At 40.5% G+C, this 17,086-nt stretch overlaps 1 protein-coding gene across 1 annotated transcript; it reads left to right on the forward strand.

Moving 5' to 3' along the window:
* The first annotated feature begins 4,095 nt into the window (after nt 1-4,095).
* adora1b (adenosine A1 receptor b) lies at nt 4,096-8,894 on the forward strand. Its single transcript, XM_034144677.1, has 2 exons — nt 4,096-5,125; nt 6,705-8,894. The coding sequence occupies exons 1-2, from the start codon at nt 4,785-4,787 to the stop codon at nt 7,480-7,482; spliced, it is 1,119 nt and encodes a 372-aa protein (XP_034000568.1). The 5' UTR covers nt 4,096-4,784; the 3' UTR covers nt 7,483-8,894.
* Nucleotides 8,895-17,086: the final 8,192 nt, after the last annotated feature.

Genomic DNA, 17,086 nt, shown 5'->3' on the forward strand with positions numbered 1-17,086 from the left:
GGTCGTGGACTTCAGGAAGAACGCAGCCCCACCCACCCCCATCACTCTCTGTGACTCCCCAGTAACTGCTGTGGAGTCTTTCCGCTTCCTGGGCACCATCATCGCCCAGGACCTCAAATGGGAGCAGAACATCTGCTCCCTCACTAAAAAAGCACAGCAGAGGATGTTCTTTCTGAGGCAGCTGAAGAAATTCAACCTGCCAAAGACGATGATGGAGAACTCCTACACCTCCATCATCGAGTCCATCCTCACCTCCTCCATCACCATCTGGTACGCCGCAGCCACAGCCAAGGATAAGGGCAGGCTGCAGCGTGTCATCCGCTCTGCAGAGAAGGTGATCGGCTGCAATCTGCCATCCCTCCACGACCTGCATGCCTCCAGGACCCTGAGGCGGGCAGGGAAGATAGTGGCCGACCCCTCCCACCCTGGACACAAACTGTTCGCCCCCCTCCCCTCTGGCAGGAGGGGAGGGGGGCGAAACAGGAAGAAACTGTTCAGGTGGCGAGAGGTATTGCTCCATCAGGACCAATACCTCTCGCCACCTGAACAGTTTCTTCCCCTCCGCTACCAGCCTCTTAAACAAGGCCCGGCCCCCCCGCTGACACTTTACCTCTGCCACATCATAGACTATATGCATTACATTAATGCACACAATGTCATACTCCTTTCTGCACATATTCTGATTTCACATTTCATAGTTTATATGCAAAAATTCATTCATAGCATTCTATTTCCATGTAAATTACTGCTTTATTTTATTTTTATTTTATTGCTATTTAACTGTATTTTATTACGGTGTAAAAGATTTTGTGTTTTATATTAGATTTCTTGTTTTTTATATTTTATGTATGCACCATGACATCAAGTCAAATTCCTAGTATGTGCGAACCTACCTGGCAATAAACCTGATTCTGATTCTGATTCTACCAAAGGTTAGCATGTTAAGCTGTACTTTCTGTGGCAGCTCGCTTAATACAAAGAGGGTGCTTCATTGTAAACTTTTCTCTCAAATGTGTGTTAATCTACCTGAAATTGTAGGGACAGTTTTTTTCTACTCTATCCATTGTTGAGGAGATGCAAAACACACTGTAAAATGAGTTCATCTGTTCTTTGCATGTCGTACAGGGCCTATGTACACACTGCTCTGGTATTAATTAAAAATATAATTGTAAAATGTAAAGTCTCCCGCTCTTGTCATCGTTCAGGCTTTGCATTTGAACTCCTATGACTGGTTGCAGACTTGAAGGGAACGACTTCCTAGCCTTCCTGACATCCAGGAAAAAAGGTGAGATTCTAATCCATTTCAATGCCAAAAGCAAGTTATTGTTAGTCCTCCTGTGTTGTCTTATTTCCTTATCTTTCTTTCAGGTGTAACATCTACCAATGGTTGTACATAGACCTCCTCCACCTCTTTGCTGTCCTACTAGTCAACCCTTCTGATCAGAGCCTTTCCTAAATAGTGGTAAGTCGTTTTACAGTTCAGTGTACGTTAATTTAGCAACTTAATGCTTTACTGCTGTTGAATAAACCCTATATATATACATCCATCAGCAATCAATAAAACAAATCATCCAACACAAAATAGAAGAAATCTGGACCTATTCTATTTCTTTTTATACAACAGCATCTATTGGGACTGCTCATTGATCAAGAGCCAGTCTACCTTTTGTAGTCGGCCTCTCAGAATGTTTATAATTCCTTTGTCTCTTAACATTCCTATAATAATTTGTTTTTTTATTGATGATATTGTTTTGTTCTTTATTGTTGTTGTGAGAATCACTTTGCAATTGTGTAAGTGCTATATAAATAGTTATACTAATATTATTGTTGTTACCATCATTACTATTATTAATAATGTTTTCTTTGTTTTCTTTATTTATCAAAGTAACATTACGTACAGTCCGCGGCACTGTGAGTGCAGACGTCGATGTGTCCCATTATCATTCATATCATATCACATCATAATGTATCATATATTTCCTTATTTGAGTCAGCTTCTTGAGCCGTATCTGGCCGTGCAACACTCACAGTGTCACATACTGTATGCAGAAGTATTATTTTAAGCAACACATTAAGTTGACGAAACCCTCGAGTCAAATGTAATTAAAGTCAGATCCACTCGTGTCTTGGACGGGGCAGTGATATCATAAACCTGTTAATGTACGCATTCAAACGCTTTTTCTTTTACCAGCTGTATTCACCTTGCAGGTGCAGCTATGTGGCTTTTATCCTGGATAAAGTGTTTAAGTCATGGATGTTTAAAGTTTAACTTCTTCATATTTGACTAATGTTAAAGTTCACTTTTCATTCAGGAAGTATGATGCTGCGCTGTCAGTACGCTTGTCCGTGTTTGAGATTGGTCGAATGCTCCAAATACCACCCCTTTCATGTGAACGCGCACCTAACTAGATAGGACACGGCTGGCTTGAGCGATCCACTTGATAACCAGCGTCGTAGTACAGTTTAGCGAGAGCGCGTATGTTTTGGATTGGGCCAACCGGCTAACTCAAACATATCCAGGTTAGGTTGAACCAGCTTCGTAGTACAGGCCTCTGATCAAGAACTTGTGAATCTTCAGGCAGAAAAGATGAAAACACCTGTTCAAAGTTCCAATTCCCTGTACATAGAACCATGCCTGTCCTCTGTTCCACATGTCTTCAGTCAGTTCTGGACCCTATGACTCGGACACTAATTCTACCAAGGCTTATTAGAGGTAAGCAGTGGTAGGAGAGGAGTGGAGTTATCTTTGTATTTAGGCTGCAAGTCGACAAAGGTGATCAAATGCTGATGCTAATAACGATCCGATTCATTTGATATTGATTGTCTGCCAATACCGAATCCTGATCCGATTCTTCTATTTCCCAGATAATACAGCTACACCGTGGTGTACACTAGCTCTATTTGTTTTTGCCATTGTAATTCACCATAAGCAATTGTTGACTGTAACGTCTATGCCAACCAACTGTAATTTGTAATGTATTTTACCATACTTTAACGGTCAAGTTCTGGCAACCACAGCAGCCCAAATGTTAGCGTAAATGTCAAGTTTTCTTTTTACAGTGTACTTATATCTGTACATTTCTTTTCAGTTTGCTTCAAGAAGTGGCTTCAACAGACAGAAATGCAGGCCAGATTGGGAAAGGCTGGACGCTACACAACGGGAAACATTATGGACATGAACAAAGAAAAACAAAAAACACTTTCTTTGTTGCCTTTTTCTTATCATACATCGTGTTACTGTTTTTGTTACCATTTAAATATTGAATTCTATTTATTACTTTTATTTTAAATCAAATGCACCTGTTTTAGATAATATATTTATTTTGATGTATAGGTTGATTTGTAGGTTGGTTGTTATTTGTATAATTATTGTATTGTTACTGTGTATTTTATTATATTAACTAGCTATTTATTAAATTAAAATACTGTTATGAACACTATACAATGTCTTTATTTTTGGTAGATACCAGAATACATGACACAATGAATCTTTGTAATATATTTATGTTCTCTGGTTTAAATAATCATACCAGTATTTAAACAATATGCTGGTCACCTGGAATCCTGGTAAGCTTCCAGCATGGTATATTTAATACTATAATTAAACATAAGCTGGTGATCGATGGATGCTGGTGACCAGCCCAGCATACCAGCATATACTATGCTGGTCTATGCTGTTTTTTTTTAGCTGGCCAGGATGGCTGGTGCACCAGCTAAACCAGCTAAATCAGCCATCCTGGCCAGCTAAAGTGTCCAAAACCCCTCTAAACCAGCCAACCATTCCAGCCCAATATCTACTGGCTGGTCAGGCTGGTTGACCTGACAGCTAAATTGGTCTAAACTGTTTTTTTCAGCAGGGTAGCGTTATCTGCGTTACTCTGTGTCAGCTGTGGCAGGTCCCTGCTGCCTCACCTCCTATCAGAACAATGGGAAACCGAGCAAGGCTATTAGCATTTTAAAGGGCGTGGGGGAGGAGTGCGTGGCATAAACAAAGAAAATGAGGGTGAGTTCAAATCACCTCTGCACTATACCTGACTTCCTTGGGACGGTCCCGCGCAAGGCTACGGCTGCATTTATTTATTTATGCATGGGAAATGAAGCAGGCGCACCCGCCAAAGGATATTTATGGACACCGAGTCAAACCAAGATGATGCATCTCATAGAAACAAAGACGGCACATCTGAATGGAACACAAAAAATGGCGATAAAACCACACGGCTATATTTGGCATCTGCATTATTACTCTTACTGAAAGCACAGCGAGGGGGAGAGATAGAGGGAGCACCCGCCTGCGCACGAGCTAAAACTGCGCGCTTCGAGCCAGAAGACAGCTTCTTATTTGCCTTGTTCAAACCGGCATTGTTACATTAAAAACGTGTGCTGATGAAGGTGAAGCGCTCTCTTGGATAAGTCGGAGTGCCTGGGGAGGATGCTGCAAGCTCTCAGCAGGAGCAGGTGCGTTCACCCAAGTGGAGGAGCAGACCACAGAGCAGGAGCGACGCACAGCCACCGGACCACATCATCTGCTCCAAAGGAAAGCCCTTTGCTTTGATGGACTGATGGTTAACGCGCTTTTTCATCTGAAAATAACTCTATTTTCCCCTCCAACTTCGATCTGGTAACCAGGAGATTGTGGGCACATTTAAACTGGTGGACGCACAGCTCATTTGGGATATATTGTTATGAGAAAATAATAACAGTCAAGGACTGCTCTGTGGGCTTCTCGTAAGACTGCTTCACTGAAATCAATCTTCTTCTTATCAAGGACAGAATCATCTGCAAGGATGCCCGGGGCACTTTTTTCAACGCAGTCCCTCTACATAGGAATGGAGGTGGTGATTGCACTGGCGTCCGTAATCGGGAATGTGATGGTGGTTTGGGCGGTGAAAATTAATAAATCGTTGCGAGATACCACGTTTTGTTTCATCGTCTCCCTGGCTCTGGCGGATATTGCAGTGGGAGCCCTCGTCATCCCTTTGGCCATCACTATCAGCATCGGACTCCAAACTCACTTTTACAGTTGCCTGCTCGTGGCGTGCACGGTGCTGGTCCTGACACAAAGTTCAATCCTGGCCCTGCTGGCTATTGCAATTGACCGCTATCTCAGGGTCAAGATCCCCACCAGGTAATGAGTTTTAAGTTTTAACAACCCACACAAAGGAGAGGCACAGGTTATTCTCACTATCTGTGCCACGTGGATATAGCAGGGATGGTGATAAGAATGGTGTTTATGATTATGTTGTATATGTCACAGCCCCAGTGCTTTGCTGCTGGGAATCAATTTCCTCAAGGGTCTTACTTTCACTTCATGGTTTTCATCCGTCCTGTCAATCCCTTTACTGTATATGCAAATAGATTTGATTCACAATTACTTACATGGCAGCTAATAAGGGCATATCTGATCAATTTACAGCGTTAATTAGTCCCTGGAGATGATGATATGTGTGGAAAAGTAGCACAGCAACAAGATTAGCACATTCAGGGGCGGGGTTGTATACAGGAGAAATGTGCTTTCTGTGTTTCTGGAGGGCAGAAAAAAGGCTGGGTTTGCTGTCAACTATTCAATATCCCTGTTTTGTATTTGATGCCACCAGTGGTTTATACTGCCAGACTGAAACAAAAGGGATGTGGTGTTGAAAGGCTGTAAAGTTAAACTTAGTATAAGAAGGGAATTTATTGTTGGAGAATATTGTCTGTGCCTCAAACTTTAATCCGCTGTCTAAGACTCCACTAAAGTCTTCCAGGTTTATGATAGCATTTATCAAGGAATTTAAGTGTGTTAAGTCCTTCCAGGCTTGATGGTTTCTGCCACAACTACTTTCACACCAATGCGCCCTTGTGTTATTTAAATCAGATATTCTAGGACTTTCTACTGCCAAACCCATCCGACAACTATTTGTTATCAAGAGGGAGAATATTCCATCCCCCTCCTACACTCTCTGCTGTTAGATTAGTATCTTATCCCTTCTGAGCGGGCTCAGTGTGTGAATAGTGATCTCTCTGCCGTTCTTAAGACACAGACCTTAACACATTCATCCCTGATCGACACTAATCCAACACATGCTCTGGGCTACATTGTGGGGTTTTGATTTGATTCAGACTCCACTTCAGCAAAGGTCAGGTTATTCTAATGCTAATATTGTCACTACAACCACCAAGACAGACATTGTAAATATCAACCATTAGTCATTCCAAAGGGAGCAACAGAAGCTGGCTGCCTCTGGACAAGTATCATTACCTCTTTGTCATTGTTCAGAGGACAGCAATGATAAGATTGTACAGCCTCTTCACTCTTTACCTTCTTCTACCCCCTGATTCCTACCACAAACACTTTAAACAGTAAAAAGCCAAACCTGTGAAGCATGTTGTAACATCAGCTTGTGTCCACCGTACTAATAAATGAGAGAACTATAATTCAGTTTTGCCCTAAACAAAATAAGCATGAGAAGTAGCAGTACTGCAAAGGGCAAAGTCAACTGATAAGGGTTTGCACACACAGTCTTGTTCAAGTGGAAATGTGTGCAACAAAGAAATGTGTGCTACATCCATGTGCTTGTGGTTTGAATGATAATTCCTCCTTTGGAATCACACCTTTTGTCAGCCCAAGGGAACTGACAGAATGAGAAATGAAGTACAAAAGAAAGCATGAATGTCCTGACAGCGCAGTGAGAGAAAGTGCTGACGTGATACTGTGTTGTTTACAGGTACAAGCGGGTGGTGACAACTCGGCGAGCGGGGGTTGCGGTGGTGATATGCTGGACGGTGGCTTTCATCGTGGGGCTCACGCCTATGTTAGGCTGGAACAACCTGACGCACCTTCAGCAGAACGGCTCCATCAGCTCTGACCTCATCATCACCTGCCAGTTCGAAAACGTCATCAGCATGGACTACATGGTCTATTTCAACTTTTTCGGCTGGGTGCTGCCTCCGCTGCTGCTCATGCTGGGCATCTACGCAGAAATCTTCTACGTTATCCACAAGCAACTTAACAATAAGAAGTTCACCACCAGTCACAGCGACCCCAACAAGTACTATGACAAGGAGCTGAAGCTTGCTAAATCGCTGGCTCTGGTTCTTTTTCTCTTCGCTGTTAGCTGGCTCCCCCTCCACATCATCAACTGCATTACACTCTTCTGCCCTGAGTGCGAGAAGCCCATAGTCCTCCTCTACATCGCCATCCTGCTCACCCACGGAAACTCTGCTGTCAACCCAATCATCTACGCCTTCCGTATTAAGAAGTTCCGCACGGCCTTCAGGAAAATCTGGCAGCAGTACTTCTGCTGCAAAGATACACCAGCCCTGGAGATTCAGCCCAGCGACAGGAAAGAGATGCCCAATCCAGAGCCACAGCAAGCGACTCCACCTCAGAAGGGAATCCTCAAATCTGATCCACCACAACAGGATCAGCAGCAGGAACAGAGGAACGAACCTCCCCAGCAACCTAGAGAACACCCGCCCTTACTGGAGCAGAACACAGTCTAACCTGAGGATCTAATCAGAAGCTGAAAAGTTTTGATCACTGCATAAGTGTTGGTTCTCTCCTCATTTGAATGTAGTCTAATGAGGAGCCTGAAGTGCTACAATGCTTTAGTGGCTGAAGTGACTTGGATCATAAATCCAAGGTACTGGAAGACCATTTATCTTTACTCAGGATGAGTGGATTTACTGACGGTTTGGTCAGAGCACAAAAAAAGCTATTTATTAACTTGCAATAATGGAAGTCTTTTGGACATCTTAGTAACAGACTGAAGATTTTAAGCTTTAACTTTTGTTCATTAGGGCCAAGGAGTGGACATTACAAAATGTGCAATTTAAGTTATTGTGGTTGGTCAGAATTGGTTTACCAAATGTTTTAACCTGCTGTTAAAAGAAAGTTGATACGCTTAAAAGAGCAGATTCATCTTACTGTAATATTGTGTGTATGTTGAAACTGGCAGTGGCTGAAGAATATGAATGTAGTTGTAATGTAAATATGAGACTCAGCAGCACAGCTTTGACTGCTCATCTCTTCTTCAGGGTCTTAATCGCACAACGGTGGTAGAGCAAGTGCCACGATGGGAGAGATGTTTGCAGTAAGGAGGTGTGTGTGTGTGTTGGCTGATGGAAGGGTTTTGTAATCCCTTAACTCTTCTCCACTGGAGCCCTCTGTGGTCCCAGCAGCACTGATCCATTACTAAAGAGATGGACAGGGATAAGAAACAAGCAGTTGGAGGGAATTTAACCTTTCAGAAGCGGCATGGAGGACACTCGCAGCCGCAGGACGACGACCACTCATGGGGGAAAAGACAAGATGGACTTAAAGCTCTTGTTTATCCAGCTCCATGCCAGCTGGTAGTCGAAGATGTGTTTTCCCTTTTTTCCCCGCTACATTGACTGATGATTATCATGACTTACCACTAAGAACAGTGGCTTCCATGGCCTTACTCAGTATTTCAATTAGTAAAGACTTCAGTGGAAAAGACAACTTGAAGATTGTGAGTATCTTAACTACACTGTATGTTTAACATTTTGCATAATGCCAAACTGGGGCATCTGTAGATTAGTCATATAAATGTTCAATGCCACTGACATAAAAACATTGTATGAGAATGTAAAGTAATTCTGTTTCGTCTCTTGTAAAGACTCAGAGCTCTGGCCAAGTCAGTTTACTGATGTTTTCTTAAGTGGGTGACAATCTTTTATGTAAGTTTAAGATATTCCCTACTGCAGTTTGGACAAGCGTCTCTGGGGAACGAGCAAGCAGTGAACATTTTGAAGTTCAGATAACTGATAACTCAATGCAATCCACGCCATCTGTATCTTGATTTTCCTACAAAGTGTAAAGGCCAGGTGGACTGTACAGAGCACACATTTTAAGGGAAGAAAGGATGAATAAATGTGTAATATAATATGATAATGTGCTTTACAGTTAATGCTTTTTACAATTGTGTTTTTATTCAAATAGAATAGTGAAATATACATGTGTGATATTTTTATTTCATGGCTTAATGAATGATTCCACAGTCCAGCCCTGTCTCTTTGATATCAGGGTTTCAGTGATTTGGGTGTCGTAGATGAATGTAGAGTTTAATTTACTCAACAAAAAAAACATTGTCAACATTGCCAATTTAGTCATTTCTAAATAACATTTTTAGCAGAAAAAGGTGCACTACTGCACTCATACAATACTTTTAAAGTGGCTACAATCAATGTGTGGGGGTTGTAACAACTCTCAAACTAGCAATGGATGACATGACAATTTGTATGTGAGAGGGGTCATTACAAATGATGAACCCTCCCGAATCTAAAGTTCCTTTTACTGTAGCTCTGCTGGGGTTTATAGCGCCTTTCAGCTCATTGGTTTGTTTTCCAGCCTGCAACCTAAGTGCTTTTTTGTCCCACTGCTCTCATCTTTGTCTGTGAGAGCAGCCTGCTTTTACTACAAAAGTGACAAGCTGGTAATACAATGTTAGACATATTCAGATAAGGCCAGATCCAAACAGACCATCTAAAAAGAGTGAATATTAGTGTTCTTCATGTGGCCACAAACACGACTCCAAATGAATGCTGCATATCAGCTAGTTGTCTAAATAAAAAGCTGTATTTGGCATATTATGTTAGAAGAAGGTAAGATATTAGTGGTTTTTTTACAGCTTGTTTCCACTTTCCAAAAGAAAAAGGAAATGAGTGTAGGTCTAACATTAGGGGATAATAACCGTTGTCATTTTGTTCCTTCCTCACATAAAGTCAACCCTTGCATGCTATCTCAGAAAACAGTGAATTACAAGCACCCACCCACCCAGTGCATTTATTCAGGTTTAAAAAACAGTTTGTTAAAGAATGATAAGTTTGTTACATTCCACCTATTCAGTATTTTTTGACGAGTCACCATTTCTATATGCGTGATTATTCAAGAAAAAAAACGACTTATAGCCCCAGATACCTCGACTTGCTATTGGTACCTTGCTGCAGCTTGGCAGTGCTGTCAGAATTCTCATTACGGCTGCAATAATGCAGCGAGTGGCTCTTAGATAACAGTCGAGAGTTGTCGCAGCTCTGACAACCCATTTCTCCTCTCAGTATTGGAGTTCCTTTGATACCTGGCCCCCTAATCCTGAAGACTGCTCACTCTTGCTGTGTCTGCAACGTCTTCATCTCGCACTTTGCCAACTGATTCACTTCGGTCTTCTCTTTCAGATAAAGCTTGTCTAAAATCCATAAAGCAGAAAATACAACACACATGAGATGAGCAGAAAGCTTATTAATCAATAGTCTGGTTCAATATTAGGACTGTTTTACATACAGTATAACACTAATTCAGCCTTGGAGGCTATTCTTATCATGTGTGACTGGTTTCCTGGGCAAAGATGCTGAGTTTCAGGGAAGGAATGAATATCAAGTTGAAGGAAATTTCAGATAAGAACTACAAATAAGAGGAGGGAAAAAAATACTGGAGCTTAGTATTTCCGATAGAACAGCAGAGGTGACCTTGCCCTGCAGCGACCTACTGTCCTTGTGGGAGCTAACCACAGATCCTTAGGGAGGAAGAGGGGCTGCTCTTTCCTACTTCATATTCACATTCTGCAGTAAAACCAGGTTTAGGGTGTAGCAACCTTGTATTCTATGTTGTGACATATTTGCTGTACTATTTTCATTAGATTCAATACATTATGTGTTGCACATTTGCAGGGGGAATTCTACATTGTGGAATTGTGGTAAAGGTGTCTTTGGAAATGTTTGCATTCTAAAATTGGAATATTGGTATATCAAGAGGGCAGTGACCTTCAGTGTATCTGGTCTTATGGATAAATAATAGAATGGTTTGTTTCAACCATTTTTGATGTCAGTATTTAGCGCCTTATATTAGCAATGGATCTATCTGACATTGACCTTCCGATCCTCACAAGACTCCCTGTACCTTCAGGGCAGGCTTAGGGGAGAATGCATCGCATGATATTTATGTCCCAGTAAAAGGCTTTTTCATAAAAAATGGAGAAGCGGTTTGATCTACCTGGGCTCTGATCAGCCATCATGAATAAGCAAGTGTGTTGTGCCTCTGGTGCTGCTGCACAACAGGAAACAAGGCGTCTTGTCAGAACATTTTACTTACCGTTACAACATCTGTTTTTGGTAGCAGCTGTAAAAACACTTCAACGCAGAGCTTTGAAGGGTGAAGGAAAGGATAGCGCATGCATAAAGAAGCAGCACTACAGTGTGATGTCATACACAGTAAACCACAGAACAAGATCCACCATCACTTGTATGTTGGTATTCTTCTGCAAATGTGATTTCACAGGAAAACCAATCGGTCATAAAAACAAGGCCACCAATTCTCTTGCTGAGGGAGCATCTGTGTCAGACTCATCTGTGTTATGATACAGAAATGTGGGAACATCAATTCCTAGTTGGCATCGCAGCTAATGAGAGGCTACATCCAAACTGATGTGACTAAAAATGGGAAGATGTTAAAGAAAAATGTGTGGATGCAAATTTGCAGCAGATGGAAAACTTGCATGAAGTAACAACTGAACACAGCATATTAAGATGTAATTATGTTTAATATAAACAACTGCTATATGGGGCATTCTACCGAATTGATGCAAAGTGCGGTCCCACAACAAGAAAAACTATTTAACAAAACAATTAAGTATTCAGACATAGATATTTACTAAGAATATGTTATGGTCTATTCAAACATAATGCATTCAATTAGATAGTGATAAGCTTAATATATACAAAAACATAATTTATAGGGTATTTTCTATTGGGAAGTAGCTGTCCCCAACCCTGACATCTACATTTCATGTTCTGTAAATAACACTTAAAACATTTTTATTTTGTTGAATGGTGTATTTAGAAGATCTGTATGATTACATTCAAACAGAAGTTGGAATATTTTGATTTATTGTGGGTTTAATTTTTTAATAGAAAAACTATACTCAAAAAATCATGTCCCCAGTTTTCATGTCACTACCGAAATACAAGGGGTTTTAGTCCAATGGCTGAGTCTGGTTTTTAGACACACCCCTGCACTTTTGACAAGGCAGTGACACTGCATCCCTGTCCCTCATGGCTGAATGGCAAGTAGCTATATCCCATACTTTTGATATAAATCTGTTCCAAAATCTGAAAATCGGCGTGTAACCTTAAGAATTGTCACTACCGAACACTATTATCTTCAATTAAGTAAACTTTTTCTGAGTTTTATGCAAAGTATTATGTTTATGTGTGTAAACCTCTTCAAAAACGTGTATGCTAGCCATGTAGTTGCTAGCATTCTTTAGTTATACTCAATTTTAGCTAGAATCGTCACTACCGAAACAGTCACTACCGAAACATATGGTTACGTTTCGGTAATTGACATGATCGTTTCGGTAGGGACAAAATGGAATGGTAAGCAGGTAAATCCCATAGTTTTGAAATAAATGTGTTTTAAAGTCTGAAAATCAGTTTGTTACTTTAAAGGTCTCCTATTATACTATTGTTAGGCATAAGCCTATATTAGGTCTCAGATATATAAAAAAAATGTTTATGAAGTGTTTTGCTCAAAATACCAAACATATCACCCATTCTAGCCTCATTCCCCTCTATTTCAGCCTGTTACTAAAGTGCTGATTCTGGGTCAGTAGCTTCAAACATTCACACTTAAGGCATGTTATGAGTTAAGATTAAGCAATAAGGTTGAGGGAATATGATACAACCTTGAGAACAAAATACTGTGGTCACTACTGAAACACTGGATGTTTTGTAAAAAATAAAGTATATTGAGTTATCAAATAAAATGATATGATACTGATTGGTTTAATGTATGTTCAATTTCAACAATCATCAACTCTGGAATCAATATGATCAGTATTATGCATTTTACAAAGCAAAATTGCATTGTGATTTTTATGAATTGTATAAATTGAACTTTGAAATTTGATTAAGAAAATTAAATTGCATTGATTTAATTGTGAAAACCCTCAAGAAATATTTGTTAAAATACTATTTAGAGAAGGGAAGGTAAAACAATCTTAACAGGTTAATATAATACTTGTTTTACTACAGTGTATGTACTATGTTTCGGTAGTGACCATTTTTGGTAGAGGAAGAACATTCCAATACAGTCTGAAAATACGATATAAAAATGTACGGTTCTTTTACTAGATATGTGTAATTTAGATATGGTACAAAATATATATGGACAAAGTTTTGGGAAAAAATCATACAAAATTTCAAAACTGTTCCAACCTGACTTTGCATCAATTCGGTAGAATGGCCCAAAGTAATTACACAGGTAGAGTAGAGAATATGTTATGATCTTTAGCTGTGTATTTAACCTAAAGGTGCTGAGACAGAAACAAGTGTGCGATCAATTGTCTTTTACAGTCCTTCAGAATCGGTTTCGTCCCACTCACTGAACCTCTGACAAACAGCTATAATAAGGGCTCACAGCATCTGTAAAAACCCTTCAATAAAACAGCATTAGGGTTCCACAAATAAAACAAACTGATTTCCCTCAACAATGAATTATTCACCAAACAGTCTTACAAAATTAGGACAACATCAATTTTTGATCCTTTTTGTCTATAAAATATCTGCCTCAGGAGGTGGTTTGAGAACCAGCCTTGAAGCAAGGTTTTGAAATGTAGGGGGTTCAAATTGTCTCCATTGTGAACCTACACTAAAAAGAGGATGCAAAAAATACAAGGCTTGAAAAATAAGATTTTATTGGGCAGATCACGCAACAATGTTTTTATGCTTTGTATAGTAGCATGATTCCCCTCTATTGGTTTAAGGTGTTCCCTATAAACTAATGGCTGTGAAAGATTGATGATTCATCTTTCCCTTCTCTATTTCTAAAATGTTTTGTTTGTCATTGACAGTTCTTATGCCAGACTGCCACCTGCTGGTGAAGAGTGTTTTGGTTTGTTTGATTAAAACTGAGCAGTCGCAGTGCTCACAGTAGAGTTCTAAGGTCACATCTGGTTCCTTCAATAAGCTTCTCCCACAGGTCCTGATGGCCCCTTTCAGTGTCATAGACCTTTATTTAAAATCTTCTGATGGCAGCTTCAAAGACGTGCTAAGCTGGTTAATATACTCAAGACACTAGAATTAGCCCATTGAGCGGGGATAGGAGAGCCAAAACAAACCCCTCACTGCATCCTCTCTGCACATTAGATGCAATACACAATTCAGGCACATGGTGCTCAGAAATAATATCAACAAGATCAGACATTTCAATAATTTTCCTCAATATTAAAGGTGGGGTAGGTAAGTTTGAGAAACCGGCTCGAGATACACTTTTTGTTATATTCCATGGAATGCTCTTAACATCCCGATAGCAATGAATATCTTAAGTGCTTTGACAAAAAATCCATTAAAAAAATGTCATCTGTGGAAGCCGTAGTACTGTAAAAAGCACGACCAATCATTTTAGGATGGCCTACCTGCCTTTCAGCCTTCCATCTGTGCACAAACGTATCTCGTGCCCTCATTGGTCATGTGCGCGTTCGTGTGTGTTGGAGGAGGGGCTCTGTAAGGAAGTGGCAGATTTTTTCCGGTTGTGTATTTTCAAATTCTAGCGCACTCAAGCTGGTTTCTCCAAAATGACCTACCCCACCTTTAAAATAATGTGCAGTTTTAATCAAAACAGTATGATCAGTGTTCAGTAGAAAAACATGCTGTATTAAAGTGGACCTATCATGCTATATTTGAATAATATAGTGTAGGACCATACCTATATAAGGCATATTTATATATATTTTTTTCAAAATACCAAACAGATCATGCATTTTAGCCATGCCTCATTTCGCTCAATTTGAAATGTTTTAGCTCTGTTTTTGCAAGGGCTGATTCTGTGAGAACAGCACCACCTACAGGCCTGGCATATGTACTACAGCGTCTCCAGCGCTTTCGAACGGCAATGGCCATGGCTGTCTCCTCCTGATTGGTGGAGTTGGCCCAATAGCCATAGCGCCACTGTCCTGACGTCAGGACAGTGTTCAAATCTGGATCAGTTTTTTATCAGATCCGTTGCAGGCCCTTTTTTAGAGATTTGGGTATGGAGGAAAATAGAGAGGGTTGTGTTTTCTGACACTTGGTGAGTTCCCTGGAACACCGGGGACACATATTCATGTATAAAACACGTACAAAAGTGCATTTTGCATGATAGGTCCCCTTTAAGTTGGACTTATACAACCTTGTAATTACTTGCACTTCAAAAGAATGCACAGTAGAACTTGCAAGATAGTTTATCTTCTATTTCTATCACATGCAACCTTGTTTTTATCATTCTAGATTTGTAAGCACGAAATAGTTGTTTGAAGTTGTTCATTATCTCACAGAAAATCTATATTTCAAACGTTCCGTCATACTAATAAGATTACAATTTTGCCAACATTATATTTCTCTAAACTTGCCTTGCCTTTCTCTAATTAACTTAAAAATAATGATCTACAAGATAAGTACACTACTTTTTGTTATTGTGCATTCCTTAGAGATTTTAATCAGGTTATGTAAGGTAAAAATGCTATGCTTGAGATAACAGTATACCAGGTGAATAGCAGTCCACTTTAGTGACAGGCACAGTCATCAGCAAAAACATAACCACAAACTGTAATGTCAGGGTTCAAGTTGTCTTGCTGCATTTCAGGAAAATGACACAACAATCTGGGTTTTTGTCCTGGAGGGAAATGTTGTATTTATCTGAGGTCACGCAAGATTAAACTCTGGCAAACCCACATATGGTCACAGAGAGCTCAAACCCCAGCAAACACACATCAAAAGGTGGGAATACTGCCTGCCTCAACAAGTCTGAAGCAAAGTGTGCAGATGCAGCTAAAGTCCTGAGCCTGACTCACTTCCCGCCTGCTATCAGCTGCTTGTCCTTTATCAACAAGGGAATTTCCCATGCTTTTCCCCCTTTTTTTCACACAATGGTTTTAAAAACCTGTGGAATAGACTTCACCATATATGAATCTTACAAAGTGCCCATCTACAACAGCACTTTTTTTGTTTGTTTCACAGGCCCTCAGTTCGTTGTGGTAGATTTGAAAACAACTCTTAAAAAAGTTATGGAGGCGTTGCTCCATGTGCAGTTAAACCAGCAATAATAATATTTGATGCAATCAGAGCTCCCATCGTGGTCATTGCTGTCACTCCCTGTGGCTGTGCTTTGGATGGCAGGAGATGGAACGCTCATAAAGGCCACTGCTTATGACTGGCAGTAATGAGCTTTTAATGGTGGTGGTGAAAGATGGCTGTTCATAAAGTCAACACAACTCCGCCTGCCTGGACTTGCTCTACAGTGGCAGTCCACGCCTCGCCAGACGCAGTCTACCCTCATGCATGGCTCACAGCCAGCCCCGCCTGCTTCTTTATAGTGATATTATTTAAGTACAACTTAAAATTACACCTCCCTGGGGCGGCCTAGTGGTCTTATGGGGGTTAAAGCGCCAACCAAGAACCACATTGTCCCCGGATCTCTGTTAAATTTCATCCCCCATCTCACACTCTTCACTACTGTTACTATCTGACAGAGACAGAGAATGCCAAACATTTGTGTGTATACATCCCTCAATTACTTCTGTCATGTTGATTTCTCACACAGGTGAACCATGTACACAACTATGATGATATGTTTGGTTCCCATAAAGCCACAAGTTGCTCAACAAAGAATGTGACAATCACGTATGTAACCGTACAAAGTCATTGCAAAACACCAGTTCAAATGCTTCCAGGACTCTCTGTCCAGGACATCCTGTTCACTCATCACTGTGTCCCAATCCTGTACAGTGCCTGCGTGGAAGCAGAGAAATGTGCATTTTTAGTCTTTGGTTACCACTAATCCACTGCCAGAGCAATGGGAACAAAAGCAGTGATAAGCAGTAATGGCTTATATGACGTGCATTTTTCAACAGCTTTGATCAACTTGACTTGGCACTTGGCTTTGATCCCTGGCAGCGTTGTGGAACTTTATTTCCGCACATACAGATTGAGAAAAGTCGTTTTTGTGGTAATCAAATCAAATCAAATCAAATCAAATCAAGGTTTATTTATAGAGCACATTTAAAAGCGATTTTTGGTCGGGCCAAAGTGCTGTACATGTAATAACTACAATCAC

Source organism: Trematomus bernacchii, unplaced genomic scaffold, assembly GCF_902827165.1.
Source record: "Trematomus bernacchii unplaced genomic scaffold, fTreBer1.1, whole genome shotgun sequence".
In the NCBI taxonomy this organism is placed as follows: domain Eukaryota; kingdom Metazoa; phylum Chordata; class Actinopteri; order Perciformes; family Nototheniidae; genus Trematomus; species Trematomus bernacchii.